This window comes from Phaethon aethereus (assembly GCF_964289735.1).
Source record: "Phaethon aethereus genome assembly, chromosome: 4".
Lineage (NCBI taxonomy): Eukaryota > Metazoa > Chordata > Aves > Phaethontiformes > Phaethontidae > Phaethon > Phaethon aethereus.
In genome coordinates, this window is record NC_138578.1 from 66,048,902 (window position 1) to 66,072,809 (window position 23,908).

The following is a 23,908-nucleotide window of genomic DNA, read 5'->3' on the forward strand; positions in this document are numbered from 1 at the left end:
CTTATTTTCACCAATAAACTCTCAGGGTAAATGATGTCATCCTTATGACTGTGGTCAGCGCTTAAGATTTAGGACCTGGGTCTTTTCTGTTCACTTAAGTATGTGCTTGAATGTGAATATACGAGGACCCTCAATGGAAATAAAGGTCACAGGAAACTGATCACTTTATTGTTTGCCTTAATAATAAAACAGAAATTAGCAGGAAAAAACCCAAGAGATTACATGCTGTGCGGCACTTGCCCAAGCAGCACATGGAAAGGTAATTAGCTGATGTTGTTCCCTCTTATCGCTTCATCAGCATACAAAAGCCAACACATAATTTAGGCTGGGAAGGACGTTTGGTGGTCATCTCCTCTAAGTGCCTGCTCAAAGCTTTTGCTAGCCCTTCTCTGCTCCTTCCCTGGTGAGGGATTACTGCTGACCTCAACTTGCCCGGGGTGATCCCTGTGGTGGCATAATATTGTTGAGGGGGTTTTGTACTCTCGTCATAGCTTCTTTTTTGAAAAGAGTTGGTAGCGAAGACGACAAGGATGGGGGAAAAAGGAAGGCCTGTGATGCCCCCGATTTCTTGTGATCTTTTAGTCCTATAGAGGCATCTACATACAGAATGTGTGGCTCGCTTCTAGCTTTTTTTTTTAATCTCTCAGCGAGAAATCAGGTGAAGGATGGGGTCCTGAGAACTCAAAGATGAATTTAAACTGCTTTTGTGTGCATGTGCAGTGCATATATTTGCTGTAGGCAGATATGCAATGCCTCAATAATCAGACACAATTATTAAAAATACTCAGATAATTTATGTGTGTCTGTGTGTGTATATCTATAGAGAGAGAACTATGTATTCAAATATACATACTTACAGTGGAAAAAATATTTGTCAAAGTATGAGGGAACACCCAATATTAGTATAAGTATTCATCTTTCAACATAATTTTTTTTTTTTTTTACAGTATTTACACTGGGAAACATTCTGGTGTATACTATAAGATGTATAAAAAATTATCTATCTGTTTTTCATCAGCTACTGTAGTTGTCAGTGTGCATTTAATGGAATTTATTTTTTCCAAGGGCAATGAAGGCTTACATTTAAAAGTAGACAAATTGCAGACAATTTAGTGTACTAGATAACTAGGATTCCTTATCTAAATTGTTTGCATGTCAGGTTTCCTTTGTAGCACTGAATAATTTGGATAAATGACCCTTCAATTGGTAATTGAATTTCCTTAACAACAGTTGTGTCATGGTACATAAAAAGTAATAAAAGCCTTTAGCAGTGCCCTTTGCTGGAGCTTGTCACAGTCTCTACCTCTCATAGTGGATGACGCCTATTACTCAAATCATATTTTCTTAAATGATGTGGCTTTGTTGAGGTTGTGTCTAAAATTATACTTTCTCCATTAAGTAAATTGTACAGTGGTAAAATCAAAATGAATTTTGTTTTTGTTAATAGTAGAACATTTTACAAGCAACTCGTTTTCCTCAAAATATATTCTCAAAATCTAAGGTTGCTGTTAGAAATTTAGTTTCATAATATTTATGTACTGAGAGATTAATTAATTGTCAGTAATTTAACTTTACTGAGATAAGGGAAGCTAATTCTGGATTATTTGCATAACAACTACACAAGTTCTATAACTATGTGTATGTTGTCTGAAGCTCATATGGGACCAAAATGAACTCTGTCAATACTGGGATTTCTGCTGACCTAAGAATTGGAGATTTGGCCTTTAAAATGCAAGTATTGTGGACTATAGAAACATACAAATGGAGAGTAAGTAGTAATTTATAGCTAATTAATTTCTTTAATGAAGTTAATTTCCCTGAATCTCTCTGGTACAAAAAATTCAAAATCTCACCTTTAAAATAGTCTGGTCATACTGTGTCTTGCAGAAGAAAATGAAAAACATTAAAGAACAGATATCACCTAAAGAAGCCAAATACATACAAATGTCATCCATATTGTTTTGAACTCTTAATTTTTTGGCTTACTAAAAGATTACTAGCATTTGAGTAAAACCTTTTAAACTCATACACACAAATTTTTAGAAGCCTGAAACTTTAACTTGCTGAAACATTCTCAAAAATGCTTTTCATGTTAACTTTTTTCTCTTTAAGTTGAGACAATAGCAATACCTGGAGATCTAATTGTTTATTTTAATTCCTCATCAGTCTTCCAAATATAGTTTTTTGGGGATTGGATTCTATCTGTAGTTCCCTCTTTCTAGAATACAGGAGTGTTTCTGTGGCTTTACTAAGTGTTTTCTGCATTGGCTTTATCTGGACATCTTTATCTGTGATGCTGCAGAGAGCATAATGCTTGCTTAAAAATGATTCATAGGTCGAATACCTGCAATTACTGGTACAGGTAATGGCATGATAGTGATTTGGGCATACTGGCTGCCTGGTTGTCTGGAACAACAAAGGTCTAATGCTTTTACAATACTGTGCCCATGACCTCATTTTATCACACGCAAAAAAAAAATCTAAATTCACTCAGTCTCATCTGGTTATTTGCTTTCTCTTAATAAGTTGAATTTGTCTGTTTTGACTCTCCAGGGATATAAATTCTACAGACTCGGTAATTCTCTCCCTGTTTTTATGTTTGAAAAATACATAATGCAGTAGAATACCTCCAGAAACTGTAATTAATAAATAAGAGTGATAGTTTTGTGACAGTTAACTCAAAGCTGCCAGAGTTGTTCAGGTCCTTGCCATCTGTAACCTGAAAAGTGCTGTTTAATCTCCCCTGGTAATAAGCAGGGTTAAATCCTCATTGAAGCTGGCGCTATCGGGACTTTCTGTATCGTTCTGACTATATTGGAAAATTGATTCAGATATAAGTAAGCCACTCGATCTTGAATAAAAATACAATAAAATAAGTGTATTAGATATATTAGTTTCCTCATGCATCTTTGTCTTCAGTGCCTGAGTTCTTTATGTTTTTTCATTTCTGTGAGATTTAATAGGAGCCATTATACTTGCGAAGTACTTAGTGGATTTCTGATTGCTACAAAGAAAATAGTTGTTCTAGATAAGAGAAATCAAAGCCTTCCTATTTCATGAAAATAACTAGAACACTTACAGATTTATGATTGCAAAGTTCCAAAAATGCTGTTTATCAAAACAAAAGCACAATACACATTATAAAAACTAAGGATATTTCAGCAATTTCTTAAATTTAAATCTTAGCAAAGCAAATATTATCTAAGTAAGAAACAGTGAGAACTGACCTTTCTTTGGGGTCAGTGTAATTCTGATATTGTCAATAAATAAAGGATACCATTATTAAGAAGACTTGTGATATTTAATGCCGCTTTAATTGGATGATGTAAAAGTCTAGGTTGATTGAAAATAGTGTTGCCTTCTGAGCTGTAGTAAAGACTACTATGAGTAACCCTTCACTAGAGGTTTTTGACAGAGGCTTTTATAATACATCATGTTTTCCGTTTTAATTTGTTTTAGTAAGGCAATTCTGTACTTGGGGAACAACTGATTGTACCTATGTCTGAATGTGTAAAGTTGTAACAATTTCCCTAGAAACGTCATTGCTGGAAACAGTGTTCTTAAGCTTGGCATTAAAATGTAAGTGCACCAACGGTACAGAAAGCTGCTGAATTTCATGATACAAATATTGCCATCTTCCAAGTCAGTTAAGTAAGCTGAAATATGCTCTTTTTATCCCCATTGGCTTTTAAGCTTCACCAGGAATAGTCAGATAAATGTGACTCCCACTTCAGTAATTCACGTATTTTTCTTGTTACTGTCTAGGACACTCTTCATCAAAGCTTTCTAAATGAATGTTTTGTATTCAAATCTTAAACCCTTATATATATATCTACAAGTGCACAGAAGCGTTTGCTTGATTCCCCTCCCTTTCCAAAAAAAGCTGAACTTTTGAAATCTCCAATTGTTTTCAAAGGAGGTATGTGCATATATGCACAGATGGTGTTTTTAGGAGCCTGATTTTTCTGCCCAAACTTCTGATGAGTGCAGTCTTTCATGGAAAGTCGCTCTGCTTTTTGTGCAACTGTTTTCTTCTGAGAAAAGTGCGTGCAGTATGGTACTGCTGACAATGGCAAGACTGGGCTCTCTTTTAAGTAAGAGTACTTTCCCTATTCTTTCTTGAAAACATAACCTGGCCCTTTAGTACTTAATGTTTTCTCGCCTGGGACCAACAGGTACGGCAACCACCTCAGAGCTCCAATGCTCCAACAGCACGGGGATCTCAAACTTTTATAACGAGAATCGGAGTGAATCACAGAATCGTTAAGGTTGGAAAAGACCTTTAATATCATCAAGTCCAACCATCAACCCAAAACCACTATGTCCACTAAACCATGTCCTAAACCTTGCCACATTTATCATCAGATGATCCATCTCGTTTCTGAAGCTTGGGTGTCTGGATGCAACTGTGCAATCCCATCTAAATAAAAACTTCAGATGCTGCTCTGACTTCCAGAGTATGAATCCTTTATTGAATTTAGTATTTTAAAGGGCAGTTTTACTCTGGAGATGTATGCTAGTGATCTATATGAATGGCAACATTTATAAACCCTCTCAATCAGTTCTGAGGCTTTTGTGAAATCACCTAATACCTTTGCTTCGCAAAATCATTGGTCACAGATTTACACGGGACAGCACTGAATTTCAGCAGAACAAAACCAAGCTTTTTAACTCTTTTTAACTCTCTTCAGTTGCTTTCAATTTAATTGATTTGTGAGTTAACTTTCTCCAACTTAAACTGTAGTAATATTGTGAGCTTTTTATGTGTTCTCTAGGTGTACTTTGATATCAAGCTTGGAAACATTGAACAGATAAGAGAATATAATTTGTGCACTGGTATCTTTTCTTAACCCAAGTTTTTAATACATTTTTGGTGTTGCTTTTTGTCTTGCAAGGAGTTAACCTATAAATAGTTGCAAATACAAATCTCCATTCTCTGTTTTTGCTTGACTTCTTATTCCAGTGGTTTTCTTTGAAGCAACACTCATAAATATTCTTTAATAGATGAAAATATCCTTGAAGAGCAAATGCGTTCCTCAAGTGTTGTAAATGTCAAAGGAAGGATGGAGGTAAAAATTATCTCTGAATTTAATATTTCTACAAGAAAATTCCCCAGAGGGAAAGAAGCTTGCAAAGAGCACTGATAATGCATAGATACTTATGCTAATTCAAGAACTAATCTTTAAGATCTGATGAACGTTGAGGTTTGTGGAAGGTTATATCTGATTTAAGTTACTTAGTTTGTGCTAACAAATTTCTGTATGGCTATGAAGGAACTGAAACTCCATTTCCCTGTGAGCTTCCCTTTCCAGCCTGGGCTCAAGTCTCTAATCACAAAATCAGTTTTGCATGAACATGTTTTTTTGATCGTCCTCTGTCCCAGTGAAGCCTACACACATACCCTTCTGTTTCTTCTACCTATATGCTTACAGGATATACACAGATATTGTAGATACAGGAATACACAAGGAGAGTAATCTGTTAATTGTGCCCATCGTCTTAAGTATAGGACATTGTTCTAGCTACTGACAAATTGTGTGTATCCTTCAGTGTTTTATACAAATTGATCAAAGCAGATTATGAAATTTCCAACTATTTTTGGTCACTACAAAAAAACCCAGCAGTGTCAGAGAGTAACAGACTGCATCAGGATACTTCTTATCTGCGAATACAATGTTCTGGAAAGGCTTTGAATATTGCTTGGGCAGAGGCAGTGAGATCGTTAGATGGTGAGAACTGAAAATCAGTGAAGTTCAATATGCTGGAGAGAGGTCAGAGAAGCTGAGGGAAGTCTGCAATGCTGAAGAAAAGCTGGAGTACTGGATTGGTGATAAATGGAAATCCGGGTGAGTAGGCAGGATAAACAAGATTGCCAGATGTCTCTCAAAGAAAGTTTCTTTTGTGTTATGTTAGACAGGTAGAAAGGAATATCAAACTCGGGTGGAATAATGAGTAACATTTCAATACGTAGCTAAGAACACATGGAAATTGTAGAGGGGATTGCTATAGCAGAATATGGGACTTTTGTCAAATGTTTCTCAAGAACCTGTCGATAGTGACGTTTACTTATGGTGAACAAAAAAGAATATTTTGATAGGTTTTCAGTATAAAGGTTTTTCTCCTTATATAGGAAGAAAAACCTTATATAGGTTTTACTGTTCCTCCTTATATAGGAACAGTAAAATCAAGGACAGGTAGCAAGTCCCTGAGGCTTTATCAAATGGGAATTTTCCCTTCAGCTGTTAAATGTTTCACTTTAATTTGGAAATAACTGTATAGTTTAATACTCAATGTCTCTCGAGACATAATTTCATTTTCTAGCTTTATATACTTCCCCTAAAAGATGGGAATATTTGCACTATGAGAATATTCGCACTATGAGAATATTCAGAATGAGGCTGAATATTGAAGGCATCTGTTGTTCTCAGTAGGAATAGAATCCTGAGGGAATAGGATGATCTAATTGAGCTAATATAAATTGTGAACTATGACAGATTCATTTAAAAGAAATCTGAAGTGGGATTCTAGCTTAAAATGCTTAGGAAAAAAGTCTTGGACCTGCAATGTTTAACTAATTGTGTGAATATTTCGCTCTTGTCATCTTTATATCAGCTGTTTCTTGTAACATTGTGTTCAGAAACTTGGCTTAGGAGTCTGTGTTCAATATGTCTTCACTTCTGTCTGCACCTTGGTTTCCTCCACTTGGTTTCATCACAGGCTGGAATGTAATTTCACAAAGCTTACACATACACATTCTTGCTTATTTTTCAGGTTCTCTTCAATTTTGGAGCTATATATAAAATTTGCTAGACTACTATATACTTAAAATTGTATTTATTGCAGTTTAGAAAAATGAAGCTAAAGTAGGAATGTTTTGAACAGCTTAAGTCTCTGTCTTTCTCCGCAGGCTAGACTAAAGATAAAGCATAATAAGATATGTAACTTATTCAAACTCAATAAACAATGTTTGCCCTGAACTTCCATTTTGCTCCTTTTGAAGCTGGCATAATCTCTTGCATAATACACTTGGGAAGTACTTCTAGGGTCACTCATGATATATTGTCAATTAAAATACCCTGCTGCAGCAGCTTGCAACCGTACTGTCATGTAATGGGAAACACTACCTCCTCTCTTATAGAGCCTTCCATGCTCTTAATGTGCAATTTTTCTTCATAGAAACCTTCCTAAAAAGAAAAGGGTAGGAGGAGTGAGAAAAGCTGATGTGATTATCTATGATATGGACCTATATCTTTCTGTATGAGACAAAGTACTCCTTTTGTTCACTACAGATCTAGGGGCTTTCACTTCTGGCCACAGGCTTTCAGTCAAAACCTGAAGGGGGGGAAGTGCGGAAGAGAACGGCCTCCTCCTGTGTCCCTTTCCCTATAGGTCTGGGGCTGAACTCAAAGGTAGTGAATAGAAGGGTTGGGAGAGGGGTAGGGAGTGCTCCACCTAAATTCATCGGCAAGGAGAAATACTCAACTGCATGGCAGTGTTAGCAAAGTCGTCTGGAGCAAGTTACACGAAATGGTTTGTCGAAAGAGATCCAAGCCATCTTTAGCACAATCAAGAGTGGATGTCCCAGAAAGTCCTTTCCAGTCCTGTGCTTCTAATTTAATTTCTGGACTCAAATGCCAGGATTTCTATAAACTCGGTCCCTGCTTGTATTTACAAACTGTTATGGGGCTGATGGTCTAATCGTTGTTTGGATTTTTGAGGAAATAATCCCAATAATAACTATGTTTTTGGTGAAATATGCAATATGCTGAAAGATTAGGCCCTTCTCTCTAGTTACAACATGAGCAGAAGGTGATGTTTTTGTTTTGTGTTTGGTTTTGGGTGTGGAGACTTGTGTTTTTTTGTTTCCCCAGAAGCTTCTGCATAAGATGTTGTCAAGAATTTCAGTTCTGTGTCTTGGAGCCAGTGGCCACACAAGCAGTGGTTTGTGGTTGTGAGTCGAGATCAACAGCAAACAAACAGAGCTTCAGACCTCCAGAAGCTCAGACTGAGCTGATGCAGTTTTTAATGCAAATGATGTAATAGAGACTAATAATTTGCAACCAGTAGTGGAATTGTATTGTGATGGTGATGAGAACTTTTACCAGAGAAAACGGGCATTTCTGAAGTTCTATTAAATGGTCATTCCAAGCCATGTTTTTCTGGTTGGCACTTCTCTTCTCAGTGTAATCCTGAAGCTCTGCCACTTTGCCCTCAAATTTAGAAACCTATCCCATCATGTTTAGGGCAACTTTGGCAATTTTTTTGTCTCAAATTTGGCAAAAACTTGTCTTTTGTGCAAAGGACACCAGCTGTAGTTTTATTGAATTTTTAAAGAATTATTCTGATGTGTACTTTCTGAGAGCTGAGATAGCATACTTATATTTCTAGGCAAATTATTCTGAGGTGTGTTTTTACCAGCGATTTAAAAAAATCATGTCTTATGCAATGTGGATTTTTCATGCAGTCCTGCAGTTCAGAGAAGTGTTTGTTGTCAGAATTGGAGTTCCCAGATTCTGCACACGTTTACAAGAACTAATAATCATGGCTAGGCTTGTTTTCCACATACAGAACAAAATAAAATCTCTAGGAAAACACTGAGGGTTCAGCACTGCTTTCTAAATGGTCCTTAACTTTTTTGTTGGAAAAATGTCTTGTCCTTAAATGTCTTGGCCTTAATTATTTGATTGCTCATACTTTTGGTTTTCTGTAGCATTTTTGTTACAACTTACTTTACTTTTAAAAGAAATTATAATATCTCGATTTTCACCACCAAACGCTTTGTGCCGTTTAAAATGGATAACATTGGTGATACCCTTCAAACCCAAGGAGGAATTTTTGCACTTGGTTTAAACTAACAAAAGAGGATCATAAAAATTTGATCACCTTCTTTTTAAATACAGCACTGCTGCAAAAGGAAAAGCAATTGCTCTTGGCAAACCAGTTTTTTTTAGTTTAAATATCAGATGGTACTTACTATGCAATAGATTATCTAGTAAAGAACCACATAAAGATTGTTTTCTTTTTTAACTTCTCCTTGGAGAAGCAAATGAAGCCTGGACATGTCAACAGAATTAAACTAGCTCTGTGTTGCAAGGAGTGGAAATGGTTCTGAAAGTCCATGTTCTGGAAGAGAAACCAGGGCAGGAGGTTCCAGATGAGGCAGAGGAAGGGTCCAGCCCAGTAATTTTACCTTAAATAACTAAGGAGTGATGTAGAAACTGTTTTCCCCCATTCAGATACCTTTACTACTTCAGACATAGGAATGTCTTGCATGCTTTAAGTAAAAATTTATTTATTTCTTGCAGTCTTTGTCTGTGGACAAGTATGTGTCTGGTGGCCAGTGTGAACTTTAAGTTCAGAGTGGGTACAGTTCTGGGAAAGAGTTTTTATAGTGCTGAGCAAGTTCAGAAATGGGCACTGCCCCTAAATGATGAAAGTGATTAGAACATGAGGACACCTCTCTGTCAAAAGCCACAGGAAGGAAAGAAAACTGCTAACAGATTCTCATGAGAGAAGGTGTTATGCATGAAATCCTGCCATGGACAAGAGAGGGAACATGTCATATATCATGCCTGATCCATATGTTTACAGATCACTGAGTTTAATATTTTAAATAAGCTAAAAATAATAGTATAAACAGAATACAAAAAAGTTGTTATTCCACTTGCAATAATATTAACAGTTCATGTTGATATGAGATCTCATAGTGCAACAGATTCATGACTAGAGATGTTCAGGAGTAATTTCGCTTGGGTATCATCCTTCCCTAGATAGTATCATAGTCTTCCCTGAGACTGCAGGACATCTTGAAATAAGGTGTCCTTCTGTTTGTACTATTGTACTTTTATAAATAATTTTAAAGGCAGAGAGCCACACAAACCACTCTTGTGGTTTTTAGTGTGTTTTCCCCCCTTGGTTGGTGTCTCTAAAGATAAAATATTCCTGGGGAAGCCAAAGCAATATATTATTTAGAAACATTAATATTAAAAACGGGTGTTTTCAGATAACCAGTTGATTTTCTCTGAAGGTAAAACATTTAAAACATCTATTACTCATTTACTTCCATCTTCTATTTTTTTTTTTTTTTTTCTGGACATGCTCCAGCACCTTGACATCCTTCTTGTAGAGAGGGGCCCAAAACTGAACACAGGATTCGAGATGCAGCCTCACCAGTGCCGAGTACAGGGACACGATCACTTCCTTACTCCTGCTGGCCACACTATTCCTGATACAGGCCAGGACGCTGTTGGCCTTCTTGGCCACCTGGGCACACTGCCAGCTCATGGTCAGCTGGCTGTCAACCAGCACCCCCAGGTCCCTTTCCGCCGGGCAGCTCTCCAGCCACTCCTCCCCAAGCCTGTAGCGTTGCATGGGGTTGTTGTGGCCCAAGTGCAGGACCCAGCACTTGGCCTTATTAAACCTCATACAGTTGACCTCTGCCCATTGATCCAGCCTGACCAGATCCCTCTGCAGAGTAACATGATTACCGAATCAAAAGCAACTTGAAGTTAAGGAGAGTGGAATTACCTAGTTTAATCAAGAGACAAGAATGAAAACTGTACAATATGCCATAAATTCTTTATTGATCAAAACTGGTAAGGGCATCTTTGCACTTAAGATGCTTATACCTGACAAGGTACCTCTGTGTTGGAAACTGTAAAGGCTTAGATATTTTTTTTTTTTCCAATCTAGTTCTTTGGACATAAGATAACTCTAATAGAATTTTTTTAACTGAAAAGCTTATCTCTTCCATTTTTAATACAGTTTCTGCAGTAGAGGTAGCTGCCCTATTCTGATGGGGAAAAGTTTGAAATCCTAATTTATGTAATATAAAACATCATTTCTACTTGGTGACTGAAGTTTTATATCCAGGCACACAGAGCAGGTGGTATGAACTAAGAAACTTCTGCAGGGCTTAAATAGAAACCATATTCATATTCACCACATATTGCGTAAGGCCTTGAAAGTTTATCATTGCTCTTCTAGTGATTAGGAGTTGTTTGCTTCTAGTAGTATTTCTTCTCACAATGAGAGAAACAACTAGTGGTGTTCCCCTGTATGTTCTGGAGTATCAGCACTGATTATGTAAAGTGTGTGTGTATATTATATAAAAATTATTCTTTGTACAGCTCTATAGAGATGGGAGGAATGCTCATTACCAGCCTTGCTGTTAACTTCCTGTTCTAGGTTTCAGAGTCGGAAACTTATTTACAGCTAACTAACAAAATTTTCTTTTGCTCACCTAGAACATATATAGGCTGTTATCATTATCACTGACTGTATAATAGCTGAGTTCATAACAAAAACTACTTAACTTTCTCAGGCTATAGAGTTGGAAAGTGATTTAGATTTATGCTTAAGGCTTTTATTTGATCAGACCTTAGACACTTCTTGCTAAGATACTGCAATGATTTCATACTCAACTTCTACAGTTTCGTGAGGTCTCAAGCACGTGATCCCAAGTACTTGCCCTGCCATAGAGTGTTTCCAGCTGGGAACCAAAAATTCTGTATTTCACTAATGCCTGAGATTGAATTCCCTGGTTGCTCCATTCCTGTGCTTTTAATCTCCAAGATTTAGTTTGATTCTGCCTCCTCCTGTCTCTGATCCTTAGGGACTGATTTAAAGTAGTATTAGGAGGACAGAGGAGGGAGGCTTTGCCTGAAGCCACAAGTAGTTGTGACCATATTTCTTGGAGAAGTGGTGGTATATATAGTCACAAAAGAATGTGTGGCAGGAGGTAAGAAGACAAAAAATGATATTGCACCGATATTGAATAAGGCCATCAAAATCTACTAGCTGTATGTAGTATATGACTTCAAGACTGTAACGCAGACTCAGATGTTTCCTTTACAGGGCCAGCAATGCTAAATGGGTATGCCACTCTCTGATTTATATCCTTGATCACTATTTTCTATTTGAAGTGCCCAGTGGGTGGTTTTTTCAGGGTTTATCTATATCATGAAAGCTAGATGAATTTCCAGTTGGCTGGAGATGATCATAAAATACTTTTTGGAATGTGTTTTTAATTTACCTTTAATGAAAATAAGTGTGCATATTAGAAAAATTGTTATTTAGAGTGGTAGAGTTTTGAGCATGTATAAACCTTTGTTATTACCTGTGAGCAAGGTTCAGCTCAGGTTTATCAGATATGATCAGATCAATTCTAAGTCTATTTAAAATTATTTTCCTATTTGTCAGTTAAATTTTGCCTACTTTGGGAGAGCTAATCACCTGTATTATGTGGGAGGAAGTTCTATGGGACAGTATTGCAATCACAACAATTCTGGAAAATCTGGAGCAGAGAAGTGACTGCTTGTGTTCCACAAAGGGCTTTACTGAAGGATCACACAGGAATCTTGACAGACTGTTTTTCATCTCAACATCTGCAGAATCCTGCTAGGAGGGAAGAGACAGACACCACAGGCCTAGTAGTGTGGTAATTTAACTTGCTCTCAACACTGGTACTTTATATGAAATAATTAACAGAATCAAATTTTGGATGAAAGACCGGTTTCAAAATTACTTCAGCCAAGATGTAGGCTTTGAAGAATTGTTTGGGCTCTAGAATCTGTCTTCTGTCTTTCACCTCTCCAGTGTAGTAGCTGCAGCATGTTCACCCAAATGCATTGCAATTCATGCCAGATTAAGGGTGTGAAGACTTAAGGATTTGCACCTTTAAACCTTAATTTTCCATTTAATCAGGGCATCAAGCCACATATGCAACCTCTATGGCCTACACAATTGTTTTAGGCTAGGAAAAAAATGCCAGGGGAAAGAAAATCCCTGAAAACTGTAAGGAAGCCCTTGAGTGAGAAGACGAAACGTAAGTTTTGACCGTTTACGGGAAATCCTAGGGGCAAAAAGATTCTCGCAGATGACTGAATAAATTATTGAGGCAATGAAATAAAACTTTCTAAAATCATATGTATATTTTATATAAATATATACATACATACATGTTGCTACCTATATATGTAGCAAAAGCATACATCTCATGACTATTTTTACTTACTGGCCTAAGCTGTTCATAGGCATCTATTATGCTTACAGAATTCTCATAGCTAATTTGGTGCAATGACTATTCCATCACTTTAAGAATGCTGCATACCTAAATAAAAGATGTTTGCATACAATTTCTGATTTATTTTTCTTTTAACGGGTCAATGTAGTTGTTGGGTTCAAAATGCAAGCTTTTCAATATTCTTACTGCATATGGGCATGATATGGAAATTCTTTAGTTATATCAAATCTCGAAACATCTGTGGAACCTACAGATTAAGGCTATGGTTTCTGTAGCAGGGAAGCTGATTCCTCCCATTTTTTTCAGTTCAGCTTTCTCTTCCATTAAATACAGATGTAAATACGTGCAGAACCTAGTACACTAAAATGAGTTACAATAACTCCAGATATTCTTTCCACAAAGGAGAGAGATTTGGAATTAATAGATTCTTTTCTCTTGGAGGCAAAATGCAAATTCTTATAAATGGTGTATGTGAAACTAAGATAGGAGTCTAAAGCCACAAAAAAGTATCTCGCATACTTGTTGATGGTAGTATGCCTCGATCTTTTTTTGATTTATTTGAGAATACTCAGCACTGGTTTGTTTTTTAAGTTGGAAGATATGACCATACATACAAAAAAGATCTGCATAATAATGAAAAAAAGATTTTAGTGTTCTGCAGAAAGATTACTGATAACACTACCCATGCAGGTTTAATCATTAGCTTGGCATACAGATATGCAATTTATATTGTACATTAAAAGATAGTATTCTAGCTTCTGCGGTGAGAATTTTACAGTGCATGCACAGAACTTAATGTGCAACATGAAAACTGCATTATGCCGTTTTACGTTTCAGCAGGTAAGTCCCAGTCTTGTTTATTTTCCAGCACAAACCACAGGCTGGCTGTGGAAGGTCAGTCTGGGAAGCTGCTCAGGTTTGACACTGCAATGTTCTGGAGTGATGAATATTTAATTAAGCAAGCGAGGACCATGTGGGAGGTTGAGGCAGCAGCAGCTCCTAGTTGACTGTCTGCAATATCTTAAAGTGTTGTGTGAAAATGAATCCTTGGGGTAAGCTTCAAGGACACTGAGTGGGGGGAAAAAGGCATTCTGACACAGCAGCTAGTTACAGGGAAGCTAGTAATAATAGACACAAATGTTGTAAGAGTTTTTGTTACACCGGTCAAAGGTTTTATGTTCTGGTGGCATAAGCCACCATGTTTTATTAAGCTCCACAAATGCAACTGAAAATTAAGTTTGAACCTATGGAGTCGGGAACTATAATGGCAAAGAAAGTAATTTCTTTTATGCAGGTATTAGCTATTAGAATGGAGCTCATGTATAATTTGTTGATATTATGCGAACAGCATGAGGTAGCAGTTTTTCAGTAGTCCTATTTTAAGCACAGTAATAGAATTGTTTGTTTTTGAGGCTATTATTCATAGCAATCTTTCAGGAGAAGTTAAAAACTGTAGACAAAAGCAGGAAGACTGTATTAATTCTCAGTGGCATAGGCAAGGATAAAGATTTCTTATTATTATTTGTTCCCCATTAAGAAACATTGCATGCGGTTTGGATAAGTAATGGTTGGGCTACTAGACAATTTTTAACTGTGCTGCGAAGGCTATAAAAAATAACTAAATAAATAAGTCTTCATAACCAGGGACCTTGGCAGTCCCCTCACTATCTGTCCTGGACTCTGTGAAAGTTACTATTCCCACAGAAGACAGAACAAGATCACGTCCACGTCCCATGTAGACATCCATTTCAATATGGAGTGGATGAAGCAGAAATAGTTTTGTGTTCCTTGTTGTCACTGTAACATTCAGGACAGACAACAATGAGCAATAACCATTTTAAACTAAATTTAGCTAGCACGTTACTACTAAGAAGTTAGGAGAGGAACATATATCTTCATCTCTGCTTCCCCAGCTCATACTAGCATACAGCTATCTCTGGTTTTTGTTAATAACCAAGACTAAATTTGGGCAAGTGAGGTGTAGGAGAATTTTTGTAGCTATTCACTGACTGTGGGTAAAAGTGGTGGCTGATATTTTCATAGACATGGTGAATAACTTGGAATTAGTTCTGCAGTTTCCAGTGACTTCTGTGATGGAGGACTCTAATCCTGCTGCATGCACCTTAGAATAACAGTGGCCAGCTTTGAACGCTTTGGTACACAATGCTGTCGAGTCACGAAGTAAAAGTCCAGAGAAGAGCTGTTAAAATAAATACATTAGGGATTGTGATTTAGGAGGACCCTTACTTTTATGATGGACAAGGAGCAACTGAAATGATGGTCGTCTATTTGTGGCAGCTGTTTATTATGCTGATAGTAAACATCTTGCTGTTACCTTGTGTTCACCCATCTGTTAGTTTCTACCCATCTGTTACATCTTGCCATGTGCTTAGGTTGTAAATAGTATCTCTGCTCTTTGAAATAAGGAGGTTTAAAAATCCTCTGATAAAAATGTTCAGTTGTGGAATTCATCATTTGCATCAAGAACAAAAGCCCTCACAAGCCTCTGGAGTCAACAGCAAGGAAACTGCGTGTACAGGTTTTCAGTGCTCCTGGTGGACTTCCTGCAGTCACCCTTTCTGATGAGGCTGAAGCATCTAATTGAGTTGATTTTCTTATTGTTATAAGATTTCAATTTGCTCTTTCTTTGTCAATAGCACAGGCTAGTTCAGGAGGAAATTTTGCTCTTTTAAGTTGGAAGAATGTTTAAATAATGTGTGCAAATGAAAGACGTATACAAGGCAATATGTCTCCAAGAAGCCAAACAACTTGTGCTCTGTATATGTCACTTCAACTTGTGCTGTTGTGTTTTTGTCACCAAACTAGCAAATGTATATATGGCGTGCACTTGTCCTTATTGCAGGCGTTTCTTATTGTCATCAAATATTTGTGATGGGTTTTTCTTCCTCTTTAACCATTATACTGTGCTTTTTGCAAGTTGAGTCTTGGCCATTGTTACCTAATATGATGACAACCACATTTAACTTCTTGACTATTTTAACAGATGGATTTGCTTTATTTTATTATTAAATATAATCTGTATTTAGTAACTCTTTCTCTCTGGAAAAAAAAAGCAAACTATAATGCTGGCTAATTCAGCTCTATTTGTCATTTTATGCCAGGCCATCATAATATTCTGTTCTGAGACAGGCAGTCTGTTTGGGATTAAGATCTTCTTTGAAGAAAGATTAGACTAGATTGTCCCAGCAACCTATGCAATCTAAAAATCATGGGGTTTTCTGTATTTATCTTAAAATATTTTTTTATATTGCTGTTAATGGATTTCTGCTTTGGTTTTGACTGTTTTGTCTTATATTGAAATACTATTTCTACACAGAAACAAGAAAAGAAATACTGATTACATATCTGTTAATACTGACCAGCTCTGAACTACAAAATCTGTGTAGTTCAGTCTTTTGTAGTGTGAGACTAAAGCTACATAAGTGTATACACCCACCCCACCCCCAAATATGTTTAGGGTGCACTTCAGATGCCAATACATGTGCCTGGGCCATAGACCAACGATGCTGAGACACTAATTGAAGTTCTAAAAATGCATGTGGAATTGCACCTATGGATTGACTAGAATTGAATTTTGTAAATTGATGTTTTTGTGCTTTTTTTCTTGCCATGGTGACAAAGATTTTAAAGTTTTTTTTTCTTGTAGCTTTGTTTAGAAATCCTCAAAGGAAGAAAATATTTTATTATAAATTAATTTGTCTTAGCTCTGTCGTACACTTTGTACATTCAGGGAAACTTTTTTCCATTATGCATTTAAACTGGACTGCTGTTGTGGACATAAAAAAGCATATATTTCCTCCTCAGTCATTTCATGCTTTCCAAGTACTTCGAACCAAAATAATTGTGTGGTGTTATTCTGGGACCCTGTCAGCTGGATTGGGTAAAACAATTCAAAAAGCCAGGAGTTTACACACAATGCTTACTTTTTACTTCCATTTACTTTTCCTACTGTCTGAAAAAAACCTTTTTATTTTGTGTGCACGTGTTTTATTTCTTCTCCATTGTACTTAAATAGTGACTATTAAATGCTGATTTCTAAGTACCTGATTCCAAAGTCAGAACTTGTAGGAATTGATCCAGATGCCTCTGACAGCAACAGGAATTTTCTTACTTTTTTTTTTAATAGGTTTTAGGTCGGGTCTATAGATTATGAATTATTAGGGGCGGCCATGGCTTATAGATATAAAAAGTATTTATATACTTCAGTGCAAAGAAACTGTTTCTGAGTGAAGATTTCAGTGCGTCACATCAATTAAAAGAAAAAAGTATATTAAAAATATATAGATGTTGCTATTCTCCAACTAGCCTTCATATTGTTTCTCTATATTTGTCAACAAAACCATGGTGGTTTTATTAGTCTTCCATTCTAATTTTCCTCTCCGCTTTTCCCTGGTCTGCTCTTTTGATTTGGGGTAAGCAACTTTAGTCCAAAGATTAGTCAGCCTTTTCTGCTGAGCAGAGAAATATCAGGAGTTAGATTTAATTCTATCTGAATACTGCGCTGTTTGTTAAAAGCCTGCTAGCGAAACTGGTCAGAAACCTTTCCTGAACTCTTTCTTAGCAGTAACAGTAATTGCTACCTGTGTTGAAATGTAAAAGGTTTAGGAAAAACTGTCAGAGCAGATGCAGCTTGGGGGGTGGTGCGGATAGGGGACGACAACAACAAAACATGGTGTTGGTGATCCGTGCTTATGTAAGGCTTCAGAACAGCAGTTCTTTATTTTGAAGTAACACTACTAGTGAACTTCGTATAAAGCAATTAAAAAGGTCAAAGGATTAAGAAGGTCAAGGCTCTAGCTGAGAACCATTTGCATTGGCCTCTTCTGTCCTCTTCTAAAGAAGAAATACACACTTCTGCTTTCAGTATCTCTTTACCTCTACCAGCTATTTAAGGGATTTCCTTTTCAGATACCAGAGGACTTTAGAAACTTGTAAGGCACACTGCAACCTCTAATGTCTCAGAATTTGATGATTTTGTTCCGTTTTTTGGTTTTTTTGGTTTTTTTTTTTTCAAACTCTTCTTGGCAAAGGTTTTCTGAAAAGACACAAAAACCATTTACTGCTTAAGATGTGTGGCTGTAGGAAGCGGTGTAAACATGAAATATTGAAATTTGCCCAGTTCCTTTCTCAGGCTAAACCCTTCTCTGGGAGAAACTGAGGGCTTCTGGGAGTTATTTCATTTTAGTTCTTTCCATTAACTGTGTAGCTTCACTGGAATCATAAGATAGCATGATTCTGTTTTAGATAGCAGATACAGAAACTATGTCATCTAACTGCAACTTTGATAATGCTTTGATGAATTGTGTCTATAATGTATTTATCTCCGCTCAGTGTGTAATATAAAGACTAGCTTGAAGATGTGCATTTGTGTTTGTTGTAATTTTTTAAAGGCATTCACCAAAATGTGTTATGGTCAACACTGTCATTAAAACTGGATCAGACAGTGATTTTCTTCTGTTAAGCTTTTCCTTAATGGGTTCTTTGTCTTCTTTTAACTGTATTAGGCATTATATATTGCATCACCATCTAATGCAATAGAGTTGTTCTCTGTGTTTATGTAGTACACGGAAATACTCCAAGGGAAATGAAAACATATTCTTTAGGTTCTTGGGTCATGGATAAAGACTTCGGCAGATCATTTTTATTAATAAGAAATACTTCTCAGTCACGATGGAAAAGAATGACTTTGTCAGGGAATTGAGGAAGGCACGTAGCTTCCTAAAGAGACTTTCGTGGAGAGATCCTAACCACGAAATGTTCACCGCGCCGGAGCCAGCTTCCCGCCGGCCCCAGGTCGGCGAGCCGGGGGAGCTCCCCACGCAGCGGTCCCACTCGGGCTCCTCTTACGTTAGTCCTTCTGCGCAGCGGCCCGGGGCTTGCGTGACCTTCAGCGGGCTACAGGTCCTGCGGCCGGCCAACGCGCAAAGTTAAGGCGGTGGGGAACCCCCTCCGGCTCCCCGCTCGCATTCATTCCTGCAGGTGAGACGCAGGCAAGGCAGGCAGTCCTCGACTCTGACCTTGGGCAGCGCCATGCTACGCCCGGCGCTGGGATGCTTCCCAACAAAGCCGGGGGGTCCTGGCGGATGGGCTGTCAGGCTGGCGGTGTTTTCCCCTCCCTTCCGTAACGCGGAGAGCGAGGAGCGCTGCGGCAGACCGAAGAGGGAGGCGGGCAGGCGCGGAGCCCCCGCGGGCGTGGCGCCTGCCTGCGCGGGGCGGGCAGTCGGCCCCCCGCCCCGCCCTCCGGGCTGCGCGCCCGCGGAGCCGCCCGCGGAGCCGCGCCTGCCGGCGGGTCCGGCCGTCGGTGGCTGCGGCGGCGCCCGCGCCCCGCGCTGCCGCGGGGCTGCCTCTCGCTGGCACCGGAGGTAAACCGGAGGGAGCTTGCGTGGCGGTGCGGAGGCGAGGAGCTGGGCGGCTGCGAACTGCCCCAGAAGTTTGCTGGCAGAAACTGTTCCCTACGCTGGTGAAGTCTCCCGGCTCTGCTCGGAGGAGTAATACCGCACTGCTTAAGATGAGTGGCTGTAGGAAGCGGTGTAAGCGTGAAATACTGAAATTTGCCCAGTACCTTCTCAGGCTAATCACAGGTTCTCTTCACACAGGTAATGACTGTTCTTCTTTGTAGTCGAGCTGTGCAGCATGGAGACAAGAAAATTGCCTAAGGTTAATATAGTGATGGCATTGCTTTATAATAGAACTCCCCTCTTCTTGTAAATAATAATTAAATAGAAATCTGCGAACTCTTGTGGCTGAGCATAATAAAAACAGAATATATAGTTTTATGCTACAGCCTTTAGACGGTGTACTGTTCTCTAAGCAGTTACACACCTGAATCCACATCGGGATGTGAGTGTACGTGCTTTCACCTGTCCACCTGTGCGCCTTAAAGGTAATGCAGAGTATCCACACGATGGTCATAAAGGATGAATCTTGTGCTTTCTATTTGCCCTGTATCTTGAACTGATTTACTTGAACAAGCAGACTACATTCTTTTTCTCAGAGGATTGTTTTTGCTTATCTTAAGATGTGAATCAACTGCAAACTGTCAATATAATGTTATAGTATCTTGCTGCAAACTTTAAATAACACTTGTGCTTTTTGCCCTTAAAGAATTTGAAGCATTAATGGCTGTCAACTTTACTGAGGTAATTTTTTTTTTGGTAACCTTGGACAAATTGTACAGCACCAGATAAGGTTTCTAAGCTAGACTGAACAGTGTAGTTTTCTTATTAGCACTTTGTAAAATATACTTTTCTCACAGTTCAGCATTTCCTATGGCTGTTTGCAATGGTTGACAAAATAAGATAGCTTACATGATGTCATTCTGTATTTATAAAATATAATTGTGCTTCTTACTGGACTTTTTTTTTTTTTTTTCCCCTTGGAAAAATGAAGAAGAGGTGCAAGTCCAGCATCAGCAGATAATAACCAATTACAGTAACATGATCATTGAGAATTAAAAACCATTCATTTTACTACAAGTATTCTGAAAGTTTCTGCTGACAACCCCCCCTCCCCCCATTTAAACACTGATGGAAAGATTTGAGAGCTAAATTGACTCTTCAGTAATAATTTAAAGTATTGTTGCATGCAACTTATAACCCCAAATCTAATAATGCTATAAAGGTCATGGCATAAACATCGTCAACAAGTACTTTATAGGATGTTTGTAACTTGTGGAAAGCTTTTTAGTAACTTTGAGTGCCTGGTAACATAGAACTTCTGACATCGTTTTCTGTTCTATTCCTAGTTTGTTGTGGTTTCTCTTTTGTGAATTGTATCAATTCAAGTTCCTCTGAAAATGCTGGCTTCTTGTTTCTGTGGATTGCTATGGAAATTAAATAATATACAATGCAACAAGAAAGCTATGTTAGAAATGAACACCAATATTCCTTTTTCACAGGCATCCAAGCTTTTCCTTTCCTATCAAGCAAATGATGCACACTAGGTTATTTTTTAGACTGACGTTTGTACTGCAAGCTTTCTAAGTTCACAATTCAAAAACATTTTCAAGATTGTTGTGGATACTGATTCTTAGGTTACTATTAAACGAATTTATTTCGTTTATATTTAAGAATCACATTTTCAATGCTAAATTACTGGAAAGACAAATAGAGTGGTATGAAACATTCCTTCTTAAAGGAAACAAGCAAGCCAAAAAACCCCACTCTTAGGAACTCTTAAGGACTGAGACACTTCCTAGGAGATTTTCAGTTCATTTTTACTACAGGCAACAGTATCTGACTACTATTACTAGGGTAATAGACTTGATCATGTTCAACTGATGCAGCAAATAAGATCAATATAATGTGATAACAACTGAACCGCTAAGAGACCTAGGGCTCTGCTGTTCATTTCTTGCATAGCCCAGTCTACTCATTAACTTCAACTGTTGCAATACCATTTACTGTTCCCCCTGCAAAATCCAAAGCATAATTCATTATGTTGATTAGTTGATAATTAATGAAGATGAATGAGGAAGCTTAGTTGAAAGTGTTAAAAAGTTATTCTTTAATTTGTATTTTAAAGATATTGCTGTTTCTATCTTGAACATTCAAAAAAAAAAAAAAAAGGATACCTATCAGAAATAAAGTGTGCTTTATCTAGCTTTTTACAAGCAGGCAATCTGCTCACTCAAGTGATCAATTATTTTCCAAATGTAGATTTTTACCAAGGAGCCCAGTGATGAACACAATTTAACTTCTATGTTGATACCATTTGGCCATTGGTTTCTTTTTCAGGTGTTCTTTAATGTTTAAATTATATTTAATAAGTTGGAAATTCACATTATTGAAAGCACATGCATTGAATCTTACCCATTCCGCCTTTTTGTATGGGTAGACATGTTGAATATATACTTAATCTACATCAATATAGACTGGTACAAGCTCTGCTGCAGTTGGTGTGATTACTGGGTTTACTGGCTATAGGCCCAGCTAAGAAGTCACTGTTGATTACTGGTTTTGCTGCTTGCGTTTCATAACCATTTGCAGCACTACAGACATGTTCTGTGGTGAATCTCAATGTTTAAAAATAATATAGCTGTCCGTGACGGTACATAAACATGGACTTGTTCTTAACATTCAACTCGGCTGTAAGAAATATTAATGAAAATACTCCTTTGCTTGAAGGCAAATGTTGCATAAATCTTTACAATGGGTTTTAAGTAGCAATCTCTGCCAGATCTCTTCCTCTTTTTTTTTTTTTTTTTTACAGCAAGTTACTATAATTGACAGAAAAATGTAGTGAAAAGAAATAGTCTTTTAAACGAAGTTTTAAATTTTCCATAATTTCTCCTATATGTTAAGTTGATGTGTTTCCACAAGTGAAACAGACTCTCTCAAATACTTGAAGACAGTGTTTTTGAAACGTCATACCATTTCCTACTTTATTGCCTGCTGCTCCTTCATGTGTGTTGGAAGTGCCCGGTCTTTGAAATGTTGTCCTAGAGAACTTAGTGCTGCTGTTGAGAATCTTTCACTTTTTGGATGCGACATGAATTTGTGTTTTATAAATAACAAGATAAATCATTGTGGGATCAAGAAATAGATCACAAATTATTTTGAAATGGAGAAAACATAATTTCAGAGCAATGGCTAGGAAATTTTTCTTAAGTCATAACTGATAAAGTATGGGAGTTAAAGAGATGATAGAAACAAAACTATAATTCAATTCAGTGGTAAGTTTTCACAAGTATATTCTTTTCAGATATGTTCATATTAAAGACCTGATATGACATATTAAGTGTCATAAAGGGGGCTAGGTTTTGCAGGACAGATTCAAATTCCCAGTTAGCATATGCATTTACAAAGAAAGAAGGAACAACTCTGGCTGTGTAATTGTACTCTCTCTACAACAAACTGAAGTAATGTTACTCTTTTGGGTTTATGTAGATGAAACTATGGATTGATTGTTTTTTTAATCTAGAGATTGATGCCATTGGTGTAAAAGAACACTGATCACAGGCTTGAGATTTTTCTTAGTTGGAGAAAAAAACCCAAAACTATTTATTTGTGAATGTGGGATGTATTTTTTGATGGCACTTTCTTTGAGAAACCGGATTACCAGAAGGTAATATTTAGTCTTAAATTTTCCTTGTTTGTGCACAGAAATATTTTCTAGCCTACTGCCAAGAGGAAGACATCATCTAAGCATAGACCTGAAGGTGTGGGAGGCACTTGCACAGAGGTATCCAGAGGCTTGCAGCAGTACTCCTGTGACTGTTGTAGTTCACCTGCCTACTGTCGCCTGAAGTCTTGAGGATGTTTGAGACAGCAGTTTATTATGAATGTTTTCCAAGGCTGCCCCATTCTTTAGCACATAGAAACATCAGATGAATACTCCGGAAATATAACGTATATAAACACCTATTCGTTAGGCAGCCTGCCAGGGAACGAGAAGATCTGAGTTGATGAATCTGCTTAGTTTGAACAGGACTGAGTTGTCTTCTCCATGTCCAAGGAGAATGTCCATACTTAAAAAATGGGGTAGTATGGATGAGAACTCACTCCACTTCGTAATCCATCATACAGGCAGGCATGTGAACATCATAGGACCACAAAGAGGTGTTAAGAGGGAACCTAAGTATTTTCTGATGATTAGGGAATTCATGGAATCATAGAATGGTTTGGGTTGGAAATGGCCTTTAAAGGCCATCTAATCCAACCCCCCTGCAATGATCAGGGACATCTTCAACTAGATCAGGCTGCTCAGAGTCCTGTCCAGCCTTGACCTTGAATGTTTCCAGGATCGGGGCATCTACCACCTCTCTGGGCAACATGTGCCAGTGTGTCACCTCATTGTGAAACATTTCTTCCTTATAGCCAGTCTGAATCTACCCTATTTTAGTTTAAAACTGTTACCCCTTGT

General features: G+C 37.6%; 1 protein-coding gene across 4 annotated transcripts in view; it reads left to right on the forward strand.

The window, feature by feature from the left end:
• The window catches only part of KCNIP4 (potassium voltage-gated channel interacting protein 4), a gene marked incomplete at its 5' end in the record, with an annotated part of 489,155 nt that overhangs the window by 96,945 nt on the left and 368,302 nt on the right, over window positions 1–23,908 (forward strand). Inside the window, one exon of one of the 4 annotated variants that reach the window (XM_081999004.1) lies at window positions 19,554–19,641. The exons of the other annotated variants lie outside the window; for them this stretch is intronic. Within the exon in view, the coding sequence (XP_081855130.1) occupies window positions 19,554–19,641 (88 nt within the window). Of the gene's footprint in view, window positions 1–19,553; window positions 19,642–23,908 lie in introns of those variants that run through there. 4 annotated transcript variants of the gene reach the window in all.